Source organism: Dermacentor silvarum, chromosome 5, assembly GCF_013339745.2.
Source record: "Dermacentor silvarum isolate Dsil-2018 chromosome 5, BIME_Dsil_1.4, whole genome shotgun sequence".
Lineage (NCBI taxonomy): Eukaryota > Metazoa > Arthropoda > Arachnida > Ixodida > Ixodidae > Dermacentor > Dermacentor silvarum.
The window spans coordinates 141,727,994-141,747,078 of NC_051158.1; the positions used below are offsets into that span (position 1 = coordinate 141,727,994).

Sequence of the window (19,085 nt, forward strand, 5' to 3'; positions counted from 1 at the left end):
AAGGTCCATTCCCAGTGGCTGGCAGGGTACCGGAGGCAGATCCAAAGGCTGAAGGAGGCCGGCTGTCTTGACGGGTGGAACTTTACCCCTCTGACAGTCATGGCACGTTCGCACATAGCGCTGAACCAACGAAAATAGGTGCGGCCAATAGTATTTCTGCCGTATGCACGCTAATGTCCTCGCGAAGCTTAAATGGCCGGCACTAGGATCGTCGTGACAGGCCTGTAAAACTTCCTCGCTCAGCGCCGTCGGAACGACGAGAGGGAACGTTTTCTGACTGTTCTCGAAATTTTTCTTTTAGAGGACGTCGTTCCACAGGCAGTACGACGTCAATCCGCGTGAAAATGCGCGTGCCACAATAACGTCAGGTCCCTCCAGGTATCGGATTACTGGAAGCAGCTCAGAGTCTGCACGTTGATAGTCAGCTATGCGCACCTTCTCAACGACACCAAGAAATGGCAAATCTAGCTCCAAGTCGGAGGATCTCAAGCGAATGGACAAACGTGACAAGCTGTCCGTGTCACTATGCTTATGGCTGGATCTGTAGACAACAGTTATGTCGTATTCCTGGAGGCGGAGGCTCCAGCGAGCGAGGCGACCTGAAGAGTCTCGTAGATTGGCAAGCCATCAGAGCGAGAGGTAATCACTGATCGCTCGAAATGGCCGGCCGTATAAGTAGGGTGGAAACTTGCTGGTGGCCCATCCGACTGCTAAACATTCTTTTACGGGGGTTGAATAATTAGGGTCTGCTTTTGTGAGACTTTGGCTCACGTATGGAATTACACGTTCTGCGCCCGCCTTAATTGTCATTGAACCAGAATGGCTCCGAGTCCTACGTTGCTTGCGTCTGTATGAATTTCAGTTGCTGCAGTGGTATCAAAATGCGCCAGCACTGGCACGGATTAAAGGCGTTTGCGCAGTTGAATGAAGGCTTGCTCTTGGTCTTCCGTCAGTCTCGTGAGAGGTTCAGCAATCCTTAAGAAGCCTTCAACGAAACGTCGGTAGTAAGCGCAGAGGCCCAGGAACCGCTGAACAGCCTCCTTGTCTTTAGGATGAGGGAACTCGGCAACGGCAGCGAGCTTTTCTGGGTCTGGTCGTACACCTTGGGAGCTTACCACGTGGCCTAGAAACTTGAGTTCCTGGAAGTCAAAGTAACATTTTTCAGGCTTGATGGTGAGGTTTGCCTTGTGTATTGCGATAAGGACACTTCGTAGACAGGCGAGATGTTCATCCAACGTGCTGGAAAAGAAAACAACGTCGTCTTGGTACACATGACCAGTCTGCTACTTTAGTCCAATAAGTACAGTGTCCATCATTCCTTGAAACGTAGCAGGAACGGAACAGAGACCGAAAGGCATGTATTTAAATTTGTATAGCCCGTTGGGAGCCACGACGGTGATTTTTTCATGGTCATGCCCGTCCACTTCGACTAGCAAGTACTCTGACTTTAGGTCTAACGAAGTAAAGAACTTAGCATGACGCAGACGGTCGAAAGCGTCATCCATCCGTGGCAGGGGGTGAACGTCGCGTTTGGCGACTCGGTTAAGCCTTGTGTAGTAAACGCAGAAGCGGAGGGTGTTTATTTTTTACTAGTACGACAGGCGATGTCCACGGACTTGTCGATGGCTGAACGACGTCGTCATTTAGCATTTCTTGAACTTGACGCTTAATCGCCTCCCGCTCCATAGGTGACATGCGGTACGGATGCTGACGAACAGGCTGCACCAAGTCTGTAAATATCCGGTGTTGCGTAACGATGGTGCGCTGGACTTTAGATTTCGTGGAAAAACAGCCAGAGAATTCGGTCACTAGGCCCAGCAGCTGATCCTTCTGTACATCTGCTAAGTCAGCATGAATGTTGACGCGCGCACTCAGGCTAGCGTGAGTTGTTGCATCCGGTGAAGTCACTTGTAACGTGCCGACGTTGGAGAAGTCAGCAATGTCGTTCAGGAATGCTACAGCTGTACCTTGAGGGATGTGCTGATACCTCATGGCTGAAGTTCGAAAACAAAACTTTCGAGCACTTATTCTGTATTGGATCAAGGCCCCGGGTGAAGCAGATGTGTCTTTCGAGCAGCAGAGGGATATTTGCCTCGGCAATACCCCCATAGTCGTCGAATGTGTCGCAGGTTACGAGGGTCAATACGCTGCTCTTTGGCGGCACCGTGATGTTCTCGTCGACATTCCTCAAGGCGTTGACATAAGTGTCGTCAATTCTGCTCCCTGCTAAGGCCTGTGCCGTCGAAAACGTTACCCGCGACTTTTGCAAGTTAATCATGGCTCCATTAGTCTGCAGACAGTCCATTCGCAGAATGGGTTCCGCGAACAACTTGGGAGGATAATTAAACCTCCGAGGTACGTAACCCCACGAATGCTCACTCGCGCTATGCAACTTCCTACCGGGGTTAGCAGATGGCCTCCTGCAGTGCGAATCTGAGACCCAGTCCACTCGGTAGAAAGTTTCTTCAGCTTGCAGGCAAGGTACATTCTCATAACTTAGGTGTCCGCTCCAGAATCCAATAATGCTGTTATTTCTTCGCCGTCTACGGTAACAGGAATGTTCGACGTTACTACCTCTCGTGTGGTGTTTGAATGCGTCAGTACGTCTGCGTCGTTCTGTTTTCGTCGTTGTCGTCGTAGTGAAGGATCTTGCGTACAGCCGGCGTCAGCGGCCTCACCTCAGGAGGTCGCTGAGCTCAATTTTTCCCACCCACTGGGCTAGGCGAACGGCGTCTGTGAGCGACGCGAGAGAGGGCTTGGCTTGGTGATGGTGACCGTTAACGAGCAGGAGCCGACGAACGGGGCTCGTGCCATCGCTGTTCAACATTTCGACTATTCGCGACGAAACTCTATTTCCTGCAGCCGCTCATCAGGTCGTGGACGAGGGGCATTCGGCGAAAAGCCACGAAGCCCCACATGACGATAACGACACATTCTGTAGATGTAACCCGCTTCGCCACAATGAAAACAATGGTGCTTGTAGTCTGTGGGGCCCCAGACGTCGCTCTTCCTAGTTCTTGCTTCGGTGATATGCGGTGGGCTGCGGGGCCTGAAGCTTAGGTCCATTTGTTGAGCGGGGTGTACCACGCTGTACGCACTTGAGGGTGGTGGATGGCGTACTGCTTCAGCGTAATTCATTTCAGCACGCTGTCCCTGATGTGATGCATCGTACTGTCCAGGAACATGGGCGGCCTGTCGGCCCTCGACGCGCACCATTTCCGCAATCGAAAGTTGTCTCACAGGGGCTGTGGCCCTCTGCATCTTCTGCAGTTCCTTCTTGATGACAGGCCTGATGAGTTCTCGCAATGCGCCGATGTCGTTACCGAGGGTAACCGCACAGAGGTCCCTTGAAATATCGGCGTCGTGGTTCTATTGCCTGGCCCGCTGTTGAAGGCCCTTTTCGATGGTAGTGGCTTCGTCATGGAACTCTGCAAGTGTCGTCGGCGGATTTAGAATGAGGCCAGCAAAGATTTTGTCTTTCACGCCACGCATTAGGTGGCGCACATTCTTTGTTTCAATTATAGAAGGGTCCCCATGTCGGAAGAGTCGATTCATGTCTTCAATACGCACGCCGTCACTCGCTCTTTCGGGCCTTGAATTCTTGCCTCAATTGCTAACTCGGCCCTCTCCTTCCTGTCTGCCCTGGCGAAGCCGTTGAGGAACTGCCGGCGAAATTCTTCCCATGACGTCAGTGTCAGCTCGTGGTTCTCAAATCATGTTTTCGCGGAATCTTCAAGAGCGAAGTATACGTAGCGTAGCTTACGCTCGTGCGTACAGCCATTGAGGTTGGCAACCCAGTCAAAATGGTCAAGCCAGTCCTCGGCATCCTCTCCTTATGTCTTGCTTAACTCCACTGCTAAACGGTCGATGCTGCCGTTAACTTTAAATCCAAGCGCTTCTGGAAAGTGTACGTTACATCCGGGTCTCGCTGGGTAAATCCCTTCGCCTTCCATTAGGTTGTAGTGCGTGGTGTCCGGATTTTTGCTACAGCCTACACATGCCATATCTTGTTGGAAATATTTGCTCCGGCATGTTTTTGTCCTTCTGCACCCAGCTCGAGCCTTAAATAGCAAGGCTCGAGCTGGGTGCAAATTTTCTCTTCTAATTTGTTTGTACCCGTCCTTGTAATTGTACATGTTTTTTTTGTTTTGTTTTTTTGCGGATGCACGGAGAGTAGCGAATTCTGGTAGTGAAGGAAGAGGTGGCCCTCTCCGGGCCACCTCAAGCTATCTCCATGTGCTTTCAATAAAGTTTTTCACACATGCAAGAAATCCAGCGGTTGTGCCGCTCACCTCCTCCGCTGTGATTGGTTGGCCTATTCGGCGACAGAACAGCCACGCAGCTCATGCGGTCCTATGTTCACAAAGCTCCAGCTCCTCTGTTAGCAAGAGAAGCTTCGCTTTTAAGACCACTGTAATTGCTGACAACTGCGGGAGGCATTTATTCCTCAGTGGACATAAAATAGACTCATAGTGACGGTCTAACTGCTCAGCTAGCTTTGGCAAATCAAATTCGTGCCATATATCTACCAAGGCGTGACAAATGAATTTCATCGGTTCTAATTTTCTGGCTAAAAACTTCTGGTCCCCGTGAAAACTGGGAGAAAGGGCTATGGTTGTTAAGGTGCATTTTCCAGCTCATCTTCTTTTGCCTATACTCTTGCATACACACTTGAACGCAACAATTTCTTTTCCGCTTTTACTGAAGGAATAGGGCGAGGCGTGATGCTGTCGGTTACTGTACCATTGAATTTGAATTTGCTGCTTTTTGCTTGCTTCTGTAACTTTAGTGCCATTAGACAATATATTTTAGCTGTGGTGGATACTTATGGGGCGCTATAACGTAAAATGATTCCAAACTGTTTTGATTCTAATTTCTGCAATCAGCCGCCACGATTGGTCAAACTATTTTTGGGCCACTCCCAACTTCGCCTGTCTGTCACGCGACGTCACGAAAACCGCGATAGCTCCCCACCTGACATAGCGTGTACACACTGATTATGCATGATTAAACCGCACAAAAGAAAAATAATCATTCCTGATTCGACGCCTTCTCACCATTAGCCCTCTGCTATTGGTCCAATGTTTTCTGGACACGCCCACTTCGTCAGTCGGTCACGCGACCTCACAAAACCGCGAAAACTCGCCACGTGAAAGTGACGTGTATGCGAAAAAATGCATTATATGCCGAACAAAACTTATATTTTTCTGAATAGCCACAGACTGCCCTGTTGGAAAGGAATAGAAGATGGCTGCTCGCCGATCGCTCAGGCTCTCGCAACTCGCACCTGCCAGTGAGCATATATTTATTTGCGCATCATAAACCTTTTTGCGCGGCAGGAAAAGGTTATCGAGCCCCTTCGGCATGCATACGACATCGCTCTGCCAACTCTTCCTTGCTGAGGATCCGTTTTAGCGGCATTCTTATTCTTCAGTTGCACGCTGCCGCGATATTCGACCAGCCACCGCAAGCTAAGTAAGGCGAAGCGGACTAATCGGAGTAGCCGGCACCACCCTCTTCATGGGTTATCTATTTTCACTGTGCTGGCTCGGCCCCATTGAAATCTACTCCACTAGAGTGTGCTCCTCGCCTCTTGCCAGCCAATAAGGTAAGAAAAACCGCTTAGAGTAGACAATGTTATTGGTTTTGGAAGCGAACAAAGGTGGCACCCTATACACGAGGAGAGTGTTTGATTGGGTTGTTCAGAGAACCCTGGCGGTCACCGCCCGATGCGTATTCAACTTTCGGTCTGATAAGGGATTTGAAAGCTAGGAGTTTTACGTTCTGCGGGGCGTCACGCAAGCGTCGGTGGTTACGTAAATTTGACGTCATTCAGTTCAGTTCAGTTCAGTTTTATTTCCTTAAAGACCCCTTTGCTAGGAGTATTACATAAGGGGTGGGTACAGTTGATGCAACAGAAACACAGGTATTCATAAAACTACAAGAAAGCTACATTTCGCAAGTGCATAAAAACAGAAAGAAGGGGGGAAAATGACGCGGTGAAAAAAGCTGATTATTTTTCAGCCAACAAAGACACATTTTCGAAGAACGATGTCGGGCAAGTGATTTCAGCGACGTGGTGGGGAAGGGCGTTCCAGTCTGATGCTGTGCGGGAAAAAAAGACGAAGAAGAAGTAGTTGTATGGGAGCGTGGCCGTAAGACTTGTAATGGGTGTCCAGTTCGTAGCGATATGCGTGCGGGTGGTGTGATATATGGCGCGTGAATTAGGGAATTGTAAAAAAAAAAAACTTATGAAAGAGGCAAAGGCTGGCTGTAGCGCGACGACGTGCAAGGGGCTGGAGATCATATTTTGCTCTTAAGGATGATACGCTTACGTCATATGAGTATGATGAACGGATGTATCTGACGACGCGGTTTTGAAAGGACTCGAGCGCGTTAACACGATAGACTTGATATGGATTCCAGATGGGTGATGCGTATTCAACTTTCGGTCTGATAAGGGATTTGAAAGCTAGGAGTTTTACGTTCTGCGGGGCGTCACGCAAGTGTTGTCTCATGAAGCCAAAAGTTCTGTTAGCTGATGAAAGTATGTTGGAAATATGCGTACCCCAACTGAGATCATGAGAAAGTGTTACGCCCAAGTACTTAAATGATTCTACTGATTCTATGGGAACGTTTACTATTGTATAAGAGGACAGGAAAGGGTTTAGGCGGCGAGTAAAATATATATGCTTACATTTGTTGGGATTAAGAGTCATTAGCCATTGTTCACTCCAAGACTGCACGTTGTTAAGACTTTGTTGTAAGGTGTTTTCGTCAGTAGCATTAGAAACTGGATGGTAAATCACGCAGTCATCAGCAAAAATTCGTATGTTGCAACATACATGTAGGGGTAAGTCATGAGCTTGGAATCAAAACAGTTTGGAATCATTTTACATTATAGCGCCCATGAATGACCTATGCTATAAAATGCACAAAATACATGTAGTCCAAGTAGTATTGCGCATAGTGCGGCGTCTTCAATGCGAATAAATCTTTTTGGATGCAGTTGACATACTCAAACCTAGTTTTGTGTATAAATATTTTTTTCAGGGCCTCAAAAAAGCTTGCAACCCCCACCACTAACTGATCAAAAACCCCTGAAACCGCAGACACCTGAGGAAAAAATGCAGCTTGTAAAACAGGTGAGCAGTTCAAACGGAATTCCTGTTTACTGGTTGATTAGAGAGGAACCTCGTATACATTGTGTCGTTATTTTACATCGAACCCATTGAAAAGAAAGCATACCATGTTTACTCCAGTCACGTCAATGAAGAGGAGTTAATCGCCTTGGCGGACATCGTAGGCAAGAAAAAAAAGCAATTCATTTACAAAATGAACCATTTACATCAATTACCTTCTTGATAATTAAATGATTGCAGATCTTGTGCACTGTCGAAATACATTTAGGCGAAACATTTTGTAAGTAGCGGGCAAGAGAACATCGTTTGTCATTTTAGAAAGCGTTGCCAGGTGTACCAACATGTTTGTGCAAGTCAAGCGCTTGTGTGTCTACGCGAGCGCGTGTGTCACGGCAGCAGCAATGTGACGGCGACGACGATAGTGAGACGATTACATCTGGCAAGACGGTTACTACTACTGGCGTGGTTTCTACGACACCCTTTGGACGCAAGTTTACGATGAACCGATTGTCGGTTTTTTACAGCGTAAGCTCTTATGGGTTCATTCCAATAACAGTTTCGGTTGGCGTGGTGCCTGCCGCCGCCGGTGCCCGTCGCAGCTATCAACAGGAATGAGAAAAAGTACCCAGTTCCCGTCAGCATGGAACCCAGGCACTCTGCGAGGGAGTCAGCTACTCTAGCACTGCGGCACGCCAGATCTTCCGAAGAAACACACACATGCGTCCAAAAAGTGCATCCAGTCAGGCGGAAGTTCCTGCGCAGTGTACGCACTTCTCAGATAAGCGTTTCAAACTTTTCACGATTGAAGGATCTTGTAGGTCGCGAGCTTTCGGCATGGCGATCGCACAGTCTAGATCTCTATAGGCTGTATAAACCCAGAACTATGAACAAGCCATAGAGAAGACATGGTAGAAACCTAATTGAGTATGGAGCGTTGTCAATATCCTTTTTAAGCATCCGTTGGACAATGTCCCCCAAAAATAAAGCATCCGTACAATCTATGAAAAGTGATGCATGGTTTCAGCACGTGGGCAGAGTCGACAGTTCGTGGACCAAGGTACGAAGCAGCCCCTCCAATTCAACCAGGTTTAAACAGAAAGTGTGTCCGAATGCAATTTAAAGAAAAAGATGTTTTAACTCCCGGAGGTATACACATTTTACGGACCTGGATCAGTACGTCCTGATAAGGCTGATTTAAATAAGATGCACGACACAAAGGAACTGGCACAATTTTGTGCAACAGTGCAGCAGAAACTGCTTTTCGATTCGCAGTGAAAATATACTCGGAACTGAATCTAACTTTCAAGAAAAGAAATATGTCAAGGACCTCCTTGAGAAATCCCCAAGGAGCCTGTGGGACATCTTTGGCATCTGATGACACTACTATATTAGGCAGATAATGAACTAATCGGAGCTGTAAATTTTCACGCAAGAACAGATGGTGACTGCCTCAAAAGAAGAACGGGCGAGAAACGATTTGCCTGACGAAGAGATGGACTAATCCTAGACCACCCCGTTGAAGGGGAGAAAAGATAATCATGTCGATACGCAACTCGAGCTCCATATAAATAAATGCAAGGCCTCAATGCGAAGTCGTGAGCAGTGCAGCACTTGCAGCACATACATGATACGGGAAACTAAGAACACGTTGCGCACTTCAGCACGACTGAACATTGACAAATTCCACAGTAGCCATGAATTAATTCACTTTACGTTGAATTTTTCCAACTTCTCCCGACCAATAAGTGTTGCTATTTCTATAGATTGAGAGAAATACACCTAAATAGCGCAAACGTTTTTCCACTGAATGCCTGCGTAGTGTGTTGGCATTGTGGCCCATAGTCCAAACCAAAAAACCGGAACTTTTTTTCACAGTTAACGCCAGCACCAGAAGCCGCACAACATTTTTCTGTAATTGCAAGAGCAGTCTTTACACTCATTTTATAAGTACACTTAAATATCGTTATAGCAAAACAGTTTATACCAAAATTTTGGATGTAACGAAAGAATCTTAATTCCCCTTGAGAGTCCCCATAGAAACCCATATGTGTTTAAAATTTCGTTTTAACGAAAACGTTTTATACTGATCAAGGGATATAACGAAACATTTTCGTTACAAAATGACAATTAACCGCCCACTTTAGACATAAAATACTGAGTTGTTAAAATGCGCGGCACTTTGCGGGCCTCTTAATGTACCAGTTTACATCTCCCGCGGCTGCGCCGCACCGCCAACGCCTCAGGCCAAGCCAAGCTGTCCAAGCGTAACTTCTGTTAGCAGGCTGTTCGCTCTCGTTTGCTGTGTTTCGGAAGCGGGCGTAGGTCGGTCAGCCCGTTTGCTTTTTACGCCGTGTTTCCGGTTGCACGACAGGAAAATGACTTACGGTAGCAGCTGCTCGCAACGAAAACGAAAAGCTATCGCTCTGGATCAAAAGGCAGCCATAATTAGAGCTGTTGAATCAGGGACGAAGAAAACGCAAGTGGCCAAGGACTTCGGCATCGCGCCGAGCACACTTTCTTCAATTCTCAGCAGCAAGAAAGTCATCACTGGTGCTGTTGCACGCGGCGAAAAAGGCACGCGGAAGAAGCTTCGGTCTCTTCCCTTTGAAGCAGTGGAAGAGGTGCTGTTCAAGTGGTTTTTGGATGCACGGGCTGCTAATTTGCCCGTAAGTGGGGCACAACTCCAGAGAAAAGCCAGAGACTTCGGTGGGAACGAAGACGGCAAAGATGGTCTTGAGATAGCAGCTGCTGCTGAGAAGGCCGTCCTTCGCTTGAGGAAGATGCAGCAGCGAAGCACCACAGGCTTTTTCGTGCCATCTACATCAAAGGCTACGCGGCTAGCGTCGAGCGCAATAAAATCAGTCCTTGTGTTTTTGTGTTTGATCCCAGTTTTCCGCCGTTTTTCGATCAGCACTTTACTGTAGACACAGCCACTCGGCTGCGATGGCAGCTAAAACCTCTGCGATTACTTACGTGTAGTGCATGAGTACACCCTCGCATACCATAATTAGACGTATACTAATTAGTCATTGGTTATAACGAACTAATGGCTATAACGAAAAAAATTTGGTGCCCGTTCGACTTCATTATAACGAGATTTAAGTGTACAAAAGAAGGCCACGTTTTCCGCATATGCAAGAACCCGAGTCTCATTCCCAGCAATTTAAACGCCTGGATGTTCTGTTCTTTCAGAATGCTGATACAAATTGGTTCTAAATACAAGCAGAACAAAAGCAGTGACAAAGAACATCCTTGTCTTATTGATGATAAAAGCCTAATCGGATCAGAGCGAGAACCATTCACTATCAGTCTCGTTGAGCCATTAGCATAACATATTCTGACACCTCTAAGGAGCTGGGATCCGATATTTATGTGCTCTAGTACACTCAACAGGGACGCGTGATTCACCCTGTCGAACACCTCAGCCGGATCTAGCTGTACCATTGCTACCTGTGCAATGCTCATGCTCTCAGCTACACACACTAGCACCATTCTCGCAACAGGAATATTCGCCTGAATGCACCGACCTGTGATGCCACATGTTTGATGATCACCTACGACAGACCTTACCACGACTTGCAAGCGGTCAGCCAATACCTTTGTAAAAATTGCGTAGTGAAATAGGCGGAGATCCGCGCATTTTTTTTTTTTTGCAATTAAGTCTCATAATTGTTTTTGGCTATGAAGACAGTGTGCCCTTCGTACATTGTGACAGGCAGGTACCCTACTTTGAAGGCCTCACGAAACACCAGAAATAATAAAAAATAGAACATAATTTCTGCGCTGATCGTGCATTGGTGCTTTCTGGAGACTTTAATTGTGTATGTAACGCGCAAGATTTCATTGAAGCTGAGGCGGTGATCCAAGTAGTGATGAGTTGCAACGCCTGATGTGTGATTATCAGCTTGTAGACATTGGGAAAAAATAAAAAGGCGGGATGTCGCCACACGCATTTCCAAGGTACCTTGCATGTAAGGCTTGATCGAATTTACGTTTCACTTAGCGCGCTACCTCTTATTCATGGTTACACTGTGCACCCTGCATTCTTTAATGACTATTGCCTAGTCTCAGAATCTTTTGGAAGCCATCGATACCAAAGACGGCGTATGTGCGGGGAGTTGTTGAAATTTAATAACCAACTACTTTTGCGCGAGTTTTTCCTAAAGCGTATTAACGAGGTTATAGATCATTTGTTATGCCGCTAGGACTTGCCTCTCTTTGCTGTGTGGGAATTATTCAAACAGGAAATTGAATTGATGGCTATCGAAAAATTATCAATATTGGCCTTTGAAAAAAAAAAGAATAATTACAAAGCATTCTAGACACTTCTGAGTGGATTGCATGAGCTTGGATGTATACATCTGGGTCAATATATTGCGCCACGCCAGCTCTTGCTAGTTGCCATAAGGACATGCCCTATACACGCGTCCTAGCCCGCCAGGAGTCATGTGATGTAAGATGCGCGCCGCGCAGCGTCGGTACGTACACACTTTGCATTGCAGTTGCATAATATTGTGTGAGGTGGCACGCCGAATAGCAATTGAATAGGTAGCGGTACAAGGTAGGTAAAGAAGTTCTGAGGAAGAAAAAGAAAATTAAGGAGATGTATGCAAAAACGCTAGAACGAAAAAAGTCGCAGTTTCGCACGAAAGGCGAAGCATCAATTGCGATAGCAAATTAGAGAGAGCTATACGAAGTGAGGATAGTAGTTTTATCAGCTGCATAAACTTTGACACATTCGCTTACTAGCTGAATTAACAAACAAGGTGTCAGTGCGCACAAGCAAACATGAATAGATCGCACTCCATGACCGCAGACAACCGCTGTCTAAATGCTGGCGTGAGCAAGCGCGCTTGAAAGCAGGGAGCGAAGGTTCGTTCCGTCTGAGCGGCGAAAGCATAGTGCATACAACGAGCCGTGTGGAGATCGCTTTCAAGATACGGTGTGCGCGGCAGCCCGGAGCCGCGCAAAGTACAAGTAAGCCGCTGCTAGCAGAGTAGAAGCCGCACCCCCTCCCTCCTTCCCTCCTCCTCTCCCGCGTTGCCTTCCTCCTGTCCTCCTTTCGCGTGGGCGATTGAGTGGCCAGTTACCCTTGCGCCCGGTCACAAAGTACGCATTTGGTGCCGCAGCTAAACGTCGCTTCCCTCTCACCCTCCCATGATTGCACCGCCTTTCACACGACGGAGTTGTGCGAAAGGCCGTGTTTGCTCTCCGACGTGCGTTCACTCTGCGTGAAAGCGCGCGTCCCTCGCGCGCTTGAACTTGCACATAGAGCATACGACGTGCCGCGACAATTTTATCGCCCTTGGACTTTACACGGAACCTCACGGTGACGGCGACGACGACGACGCACGCCGACGGCAGAAATCCGCTTGGAGTGTCCATATAATTGCTATCAAAATAAAACATGTGTACCATACCTCATTTAATCAAGCAGGCGAGGAGACTATTTATCACCTCCCTGTTTCAAAGTGGATGCCAATGAATCATCATTGGTCATCATCAGCACCAGCGTCGTATGTGAGAGAGAGAAATAACATTTATTAGCACCGAACTATTATTAGCAGGGTCGTACGTGACATGTGCGCAGCGTAGTCTCGATACCCACGTTTGCTCTTCGATACAGGTTATGGTGCCTCCTCGCAAGGTACAAAGCGCTGCTGACGAAGCAAGTGGTAGCGCTACGCGCGCGGATGCAACCAGGCAACGTCGGGTTCAGCAGACCGCTGTGCAGAGAGCAGCACAAGCCGTAGCCCGCCCCAAAGATCCAGAAATATATGACTTGTTTATACCACTGTAACGTAGCTAGTTTGGATCGTGACCGTATGCGATCCGGTTCAAGTGTTTCTACGCGGGCACATTCGACCACGATTTTGCATGATCCGAATCCAGTAGATCGTAAAAGTATGCTGTCGTATGCACTGTCACGCTGAGTGAGCTCAAACAACTCGATACAGAATGTTGTTCCGCGCTGCAGCGACCATTATTGACCGCAATTGCAAGGTTTATTCCGGATCAGATTAATCACGATCGAAAATGTCTGTCATGAACTAGTTATAAAGAAGACTGAAAGTCGAAACAACTTGGACTGCTGCTGCCCTCCTCTCGCAATACAACTAGCGAAGAAGTGACTCCATACGGTCTCCATAGTTTTCCCAAATGGGCTAGCTAATCATAAGCTTGAGCTAAAGCGCTCCACTGCTTGCGTCTTGGTATTACAGAACTTTAACCGAAATGCGAGAAGGCACAACGTGTCGCAAGCCCAAAACAGCAGACCCACGCACAATGCGTCTCTCAAGGCACGTTGAAATAGAGCTTCAACGATATTCTCATCGTCACGAGTAAACAGTCATGACTGAGCTGCAAGGTGAAGCAACAACGCTACCACGAATAATAGCAAGCATTAGGGAAAACGGCAAACTTTCGCATTCCAACTTACTGGATTCTCCGGACGGCAGTTATTCATGCCTGCCTGCTTTCCTTTTCGTAGCATTTATACTAAAATCTATAACTTGAAAGGCAGCGGCAGGCCCCTGGTGTTGTAGTCACTGTTGTAGCCGTTCGCTACGTAACAAGGCTCTCCGGCTACCCGACCCTCGACCCGTCGCAGAACTGCGGTGACACGAGGAGCAATTTTGAAAACATCTAGCCATCTCGAGCGCCTCACAGTGCCGGTCTCCTGATGGTGACGAGGCGCTCCGCTAGGGGAAGGAGTGGTGCTGGCGGCCGTCGGGAACTTGAGGTTGGACCACCTATAATAACACAACGTTGGAATTTGCACTTCTCAAAGAAACGCTAAACCATGTCTGCCTGGGCGAATCACAAAGACGGTTCAATGTCGTACAGTTTTACAGCGAAGCTGTCAAAGGCTGGATACCAAAAGGAAAGGATACCAAGAGAACGGAAGCGCAGTCGAGGATGGCAGAAAACTGGCCGGGGTGATGAAGCTAAGATATTTGCAGGCGCAAGTTGGAATCAGCTAGCGCAAGGCAGGGGTAATTGGAGATCGCAGGGAGAGGCCTTCGTCCTGCAGTGGACATAAATATGGGCTGTTCATGATGATCATGTTAAAGGCTCGCTAGGTTGGCGTGGTTTTCATGCGCAACATTGCCGAGCTGGGAGAGCGTGAGCTGGGAGAGAGTGAAGTTTTCCGTCGTGCTCGTGCTCGGCACGCGCTCGTGCCACTGCTCCCGCGTTCGTCGTCGTCGTCGTCTGTTTCCACAGCTGACTGCGCTGCCACTAATCATTCTAGCGTAGTATTTCACTTCTATTTTGTCGTCGTAATGGGGAGACCACGTTTACGGGGCTATAAGCGATCGGTTGAGGGGGTATGAACCATTGATCAACAACGGAAGTCGTGCTCTAACGCGTTTGAGCAAAGCCGACGCGAACGCGATCAGGAAAGAGCCCATCGTCGACGTGCCGCTTCTAGCGTGAGGGCTTCCGAAGCCCACGCAAAACGAACAGTCGCGGACCACGAGCTGAGGGAGCGCGATGTTGAGGCCAAACGTCAGTGAAGAGCCGCAGACCCTGATTTGCGGGTGCGCGATGCTCAGGCCAAACGTCAGGGTCGCCTTGCCCTCCAGGACCCCGACAACGGTGGTGCACGCCTCGGCAACGTTAGCACCAACTTCCCCCGTGCGGCGGCCAGGTTTCAACGCGAATTTCTCAACCGGAACGTTCATGATAGACATGTTCGGTTGGGTGATGCCCAACGACGATACGGCCATTCTCATCGTGAGGGGCAATATTTGCTACAGCAGACCCACCATAGTCTCAGCTTCGCTGGTTTTCATCTTCACAGTAACAGAATGGCTCTAAATTTTTTTTTATCTGTGAACAGGTCAGCGCACATAAGCTTACGCCTATGTGTGGCGTGCTCGTGGAGATTTCAATCAGGAAAAACGTGTGGGCTGCTGGTACCTTGCTGTCAAAAACAACTGAGGACTCGCACTGCGTGCCAGTGTACTTGTCGACTACGCGGGCCTGGAGATCCTCGCCGGCCGACAGCATTCCTGAACATAGTCCCGATGCACACTCTTGCCGCCTCGATATCAAAAATCATCGCAGGATGACTTTCGACGGTAATGCGATAAGCATTCGAACAATGTAGTGACACTCCATATTATTAAAGTCACTTTTAGGTAACACGCGCAGTAATCATTCTTACAGTTCCATAGTTTCGGATTAGTGACATACTCCGGTGTCGAACCATTTTGCTATGGTAGTCGCTTGCCCCGGATTATGGCGGCACGATGACGACTGTATAACGCTGACGAAGTGACGGCGATCGATTAAGAAACGCAGAATGACGTGGATGGAATGAAAGAGGTTGTATTACGACGATGGCGTGGCACCAAGCTGACGATTCTTAAAAGATGGCGACAGTATAACGACGCTAGCATGACAATGGCGCGTGAGGACAATGGGGTGATGAGTGTATGACAACGGCGGGGTAACGACAACCAATGACGAAGTTGCAATGACGAAGATGGCGCGGCCAGGATGGCATGACGATGAAGGCAAGCAAACGCCTTCGTGATAGCGACTATCTGACGACGACGCAGTGAGGCGACACCATGAGAACAGCGACATTACCAAGATTTCCAATAGAATCAAGCTAACACTTGACTACGATGGATCATATCCATGTCAATAATCAAGTAATCGAGAAATCTGTGGTGTGCAATCAACCTGTCTATATGGCTTTCATAGATTATGAAGAAGCATTGTATTCAGTAGAGACACCATCAGTCATAGAAGCATTGCGTAATCAGTGAGTGCAGCAGGCATACGTGAATATATTGGCAAATATCTACAAAGATTCCACAGCTACCTTGGTTCTCCACAAGAAAAGTAGAAAGTCACCTATCAAGAAAGGGTTTCAGGCAAGGAGAAGCAATGTATACAATGCTATTCACTGCATGCTTAGAAGAAGTGTTCAAGCTCTTAGACTGGGAAGGCTTAGGAGTTAGAATCAACGGCGAATCTCTCCGCAGCCTTCGCTTTGCAGAAGACATTGGCCTATTCGGCAGCAATGGGGTCGAATTGCAACAAATGATTGAGGACATTAACCGAGAAAGCGTAAGAGTGAGGCTTAAGATCAATATGCAGAAGACAAAGATAATTTTCAGTAGCCTGGCCAGGGAACAAGAACTCAGGATCACCTGTCAGCCTCTAGAATCTCTAAAGAAGTACGTTTATCAAGGTCAATTACTTGGAGGAGACCCTGACCCGGAGAAGGAAACTTACGGAGCAACAAAATTGGGAAAAAGTGCATGCGGCAGACATTGCCAAGTCCTGACTGGGAGCTTACCACTGTCGTTGAAAAGAAAAGTGTACAATCATTGCATCCTACTGGCGCTAACATATGGGGTAGAAATTTGGAGGTTAACAAAGCAGCTCGAGAACAAAGTTGAGGACCGCACAAAGAACAATAGAAAGAACAATGTTAGGCCTGACGTTAAGAGAAAGGAAAAGAGCGGTGTGGATCAGAGAGCAAAGCGGGACAGCCGATATTCTAATTGACGCTAAGAGGAAAAAATGGAGCCGGGCAGGCCATGTAATGCGTAGGATGGATAACCGGTGGACCATTAGAGTTACAGAATGGATATCAAGAGAAGGGAAGTGCAGTCGAGGACGGCAGAAAATTAGGTGGGGTGATGAAGGTAGGAATTTGCAGGCGCAAGTTGGCATCAGGAGGCGCAAGTTGGAATGAGGTAGCGCAAGAGAGGGGTAATTGGAGATCGCAGAGAGAGGCCGTCATCCTGCAGTGGATATAAATATAGGCTGATGATACTGTGACAAGTAAAGGGAGAGGTAATGTATGTATTTAGAGGAGCCTATATATATATATATATATATATATATATATATATATATATATATATATATATACATACAGGGTGTTTCTGCGAACACTTTCAACATTTATTTAAGGTTGCCTGTGGCAGATATCCCAGTTCTAGTTATTGAGCTGGTCTACTCGAAGAGGCGGACACTATTTGCATAAAAAATTGAAATGCATATTCGACTAATCAACCAGAATTCACTAATTAAGTTTTTAACTAATTACCTGATGGCCCATATTGCAATTAACAAATTGTAGCCGTGGAGTACAGAAGGCGGATTCACTTGGAATGAATTCTGAGGATGGCACCAGTTTCGAGATATTAATTCCTGAACTTTGCGGAAAAATGCATTGGCGTTCCAGTGAATTTTGTGCTTGAATGCATAAAACGACATTTTGTTAAGAAACTATAACTTGAACGTCAATGCATTTCTCCGCAAAGTTCGGGAATTAATATCTCGAAACTGGTGTCATCCAGACAATTAGTTCCAAGTTGTTGCCTTGCCAAATCCACGGCTACAATTTGTAAATTGCAATATGGGCCATGCGGTAATTAGTGTAAAACATAATTAGTAAATTTCTGTTAATTATTGGATTATGCATTTCCATTTCTTGTGCAAGTAATGTCCGCCTCTTCGAGTAGACCAGCTCATGAACTGGAATTGTGCTATCTGCCACAGGCAACCTTGCAGAATTTTTGAAAGTGTTTGGTGAAACACCCTGTATATATATATATATATATATATATATATATATATATATATATATTTATATATATATATATACGGGTACAACAGGCAATATGGCAAAATCAACACGCGGGCCATGGTGCGCCTTCCTCGTCTTTCTTTCGCTGCGTCCTCGTACGCGTGCTTGGGTAATGGTCCAGTGACACAACCCCCCTGCGGCAGGAGCACCGACTCGGTGCCATTCAAGTACACGAGAGGCAAGTAACAAGGAGACGACGGCTAAGGTGCACGGACACAGTACTCTATGAGCCGTACAACGTGCACAATTTCACATTGTGGGCGGCGAGTCGACAATGCCTGTGTTTGGAGGGGTGCAATTTCATAGGTGAGGTCAGTGACTTGTCGCAGAGCACGGTAAGGTCCTGTCTAAGTTCAACATAAATTTTTCTGAGAGTTCGACTCAGCGCGTCGGAGTCCAAGGGAGATCAAGGGAACCTGGCGGAAAAAGGTTGAGCCGGCGATACCAATCGTGTAAAGTTTTCTGTCTTGCTTGCAATTCGGCTAATCGGTGGCCAGCAAGCGTGATCAGCTCGAGCAATGACGTCGTGGGCATACTCAGTGGTGGTAGACATATGAGAAGGCAGCAGGGTATCCATGGGTAAAACTGGATCAAGGCCGAAGAGCAAATAAAATGGAGAGAAACCGGTGACATCTTGGCGTGAATAATTGTAGCCGAACGTCACGAATCGAAGGTTAACGTCCCAATCGCGGTGATCCGCGGACACGTACATCGACATGTCCGTGAGCGTGCGACTTAGGCGTTCTGTGAGGCCATTAGTCTGGGGATGATAGGCGGTTGTGAGCTTGTGCCGGATTGCGCACGATGTAAGAATGTCCGGGTGATTACTTTTGAGAGGAACTGCGGGCCTCTGTCCGTAAGAATTTGTTTAGGGGCACCTTGATGAAGTATAACGTCACGTAACAAAAACTCGGCGACGTCAGTTGGACAGCTTGTAGGGAGGGCGCGCGTGATCGCGTACCATGTGGCGTAATCTGTTGCGACGGCAATCCATTTGTTCCCTGAGTAAGGCACTGGGAAAGGGCCAAGCAAGTCGACACCGACGCGGAAGGAAGGCGCATACGGGATGTCCAGGGGTTTAAGGTGACCACTAGGGGAAATGGTGGGCTTTTTTCGGTGTTGGCATAGCTCGCACGAAGCGACGTACTGGCGCACCGACCTATACATGCTGGGCCAGTAATATCGGCGGGGCGAGCGGTCGTATGTACGAGCAACGCCGAGGTTGCACGTCATGCAGCTGAGCAATGACGGTCTGCTGCAGCTGTTGCGGAATAACAAGCAGGAGCTCGGGGCCGTCAGGGAACATACTGCGACGGTACAGTATT

At 47.6% G+C, this 19,085-nt stretch overlaps 1 protein-coding gene across 7 annotated transcripts in view; it reads left to right on the top strand.

Moving 5' to 3' along the window:
• LOC119453786 (uncharacterized) overlaps positions 1-19,085 on the top strand; it is a 139,964-nt gene that overhangs the window by 52,239 nt on the left and 68,640 nt on the right. For all 7 annotated transcript variants that reach the window (XM_049668512.1, XM_037715841.2, XM_049668509.1 and 4 more), the window contains one exon: positions 7,054-7,145. In XM_049668512.1, coding sequence (XP_049524469.1) covers positions 7,054-7,145 — 92 coding nt within the window. The remainder of the gene's footprint in view (positions 1-7,053; positions 7,146-19,085) is intronic.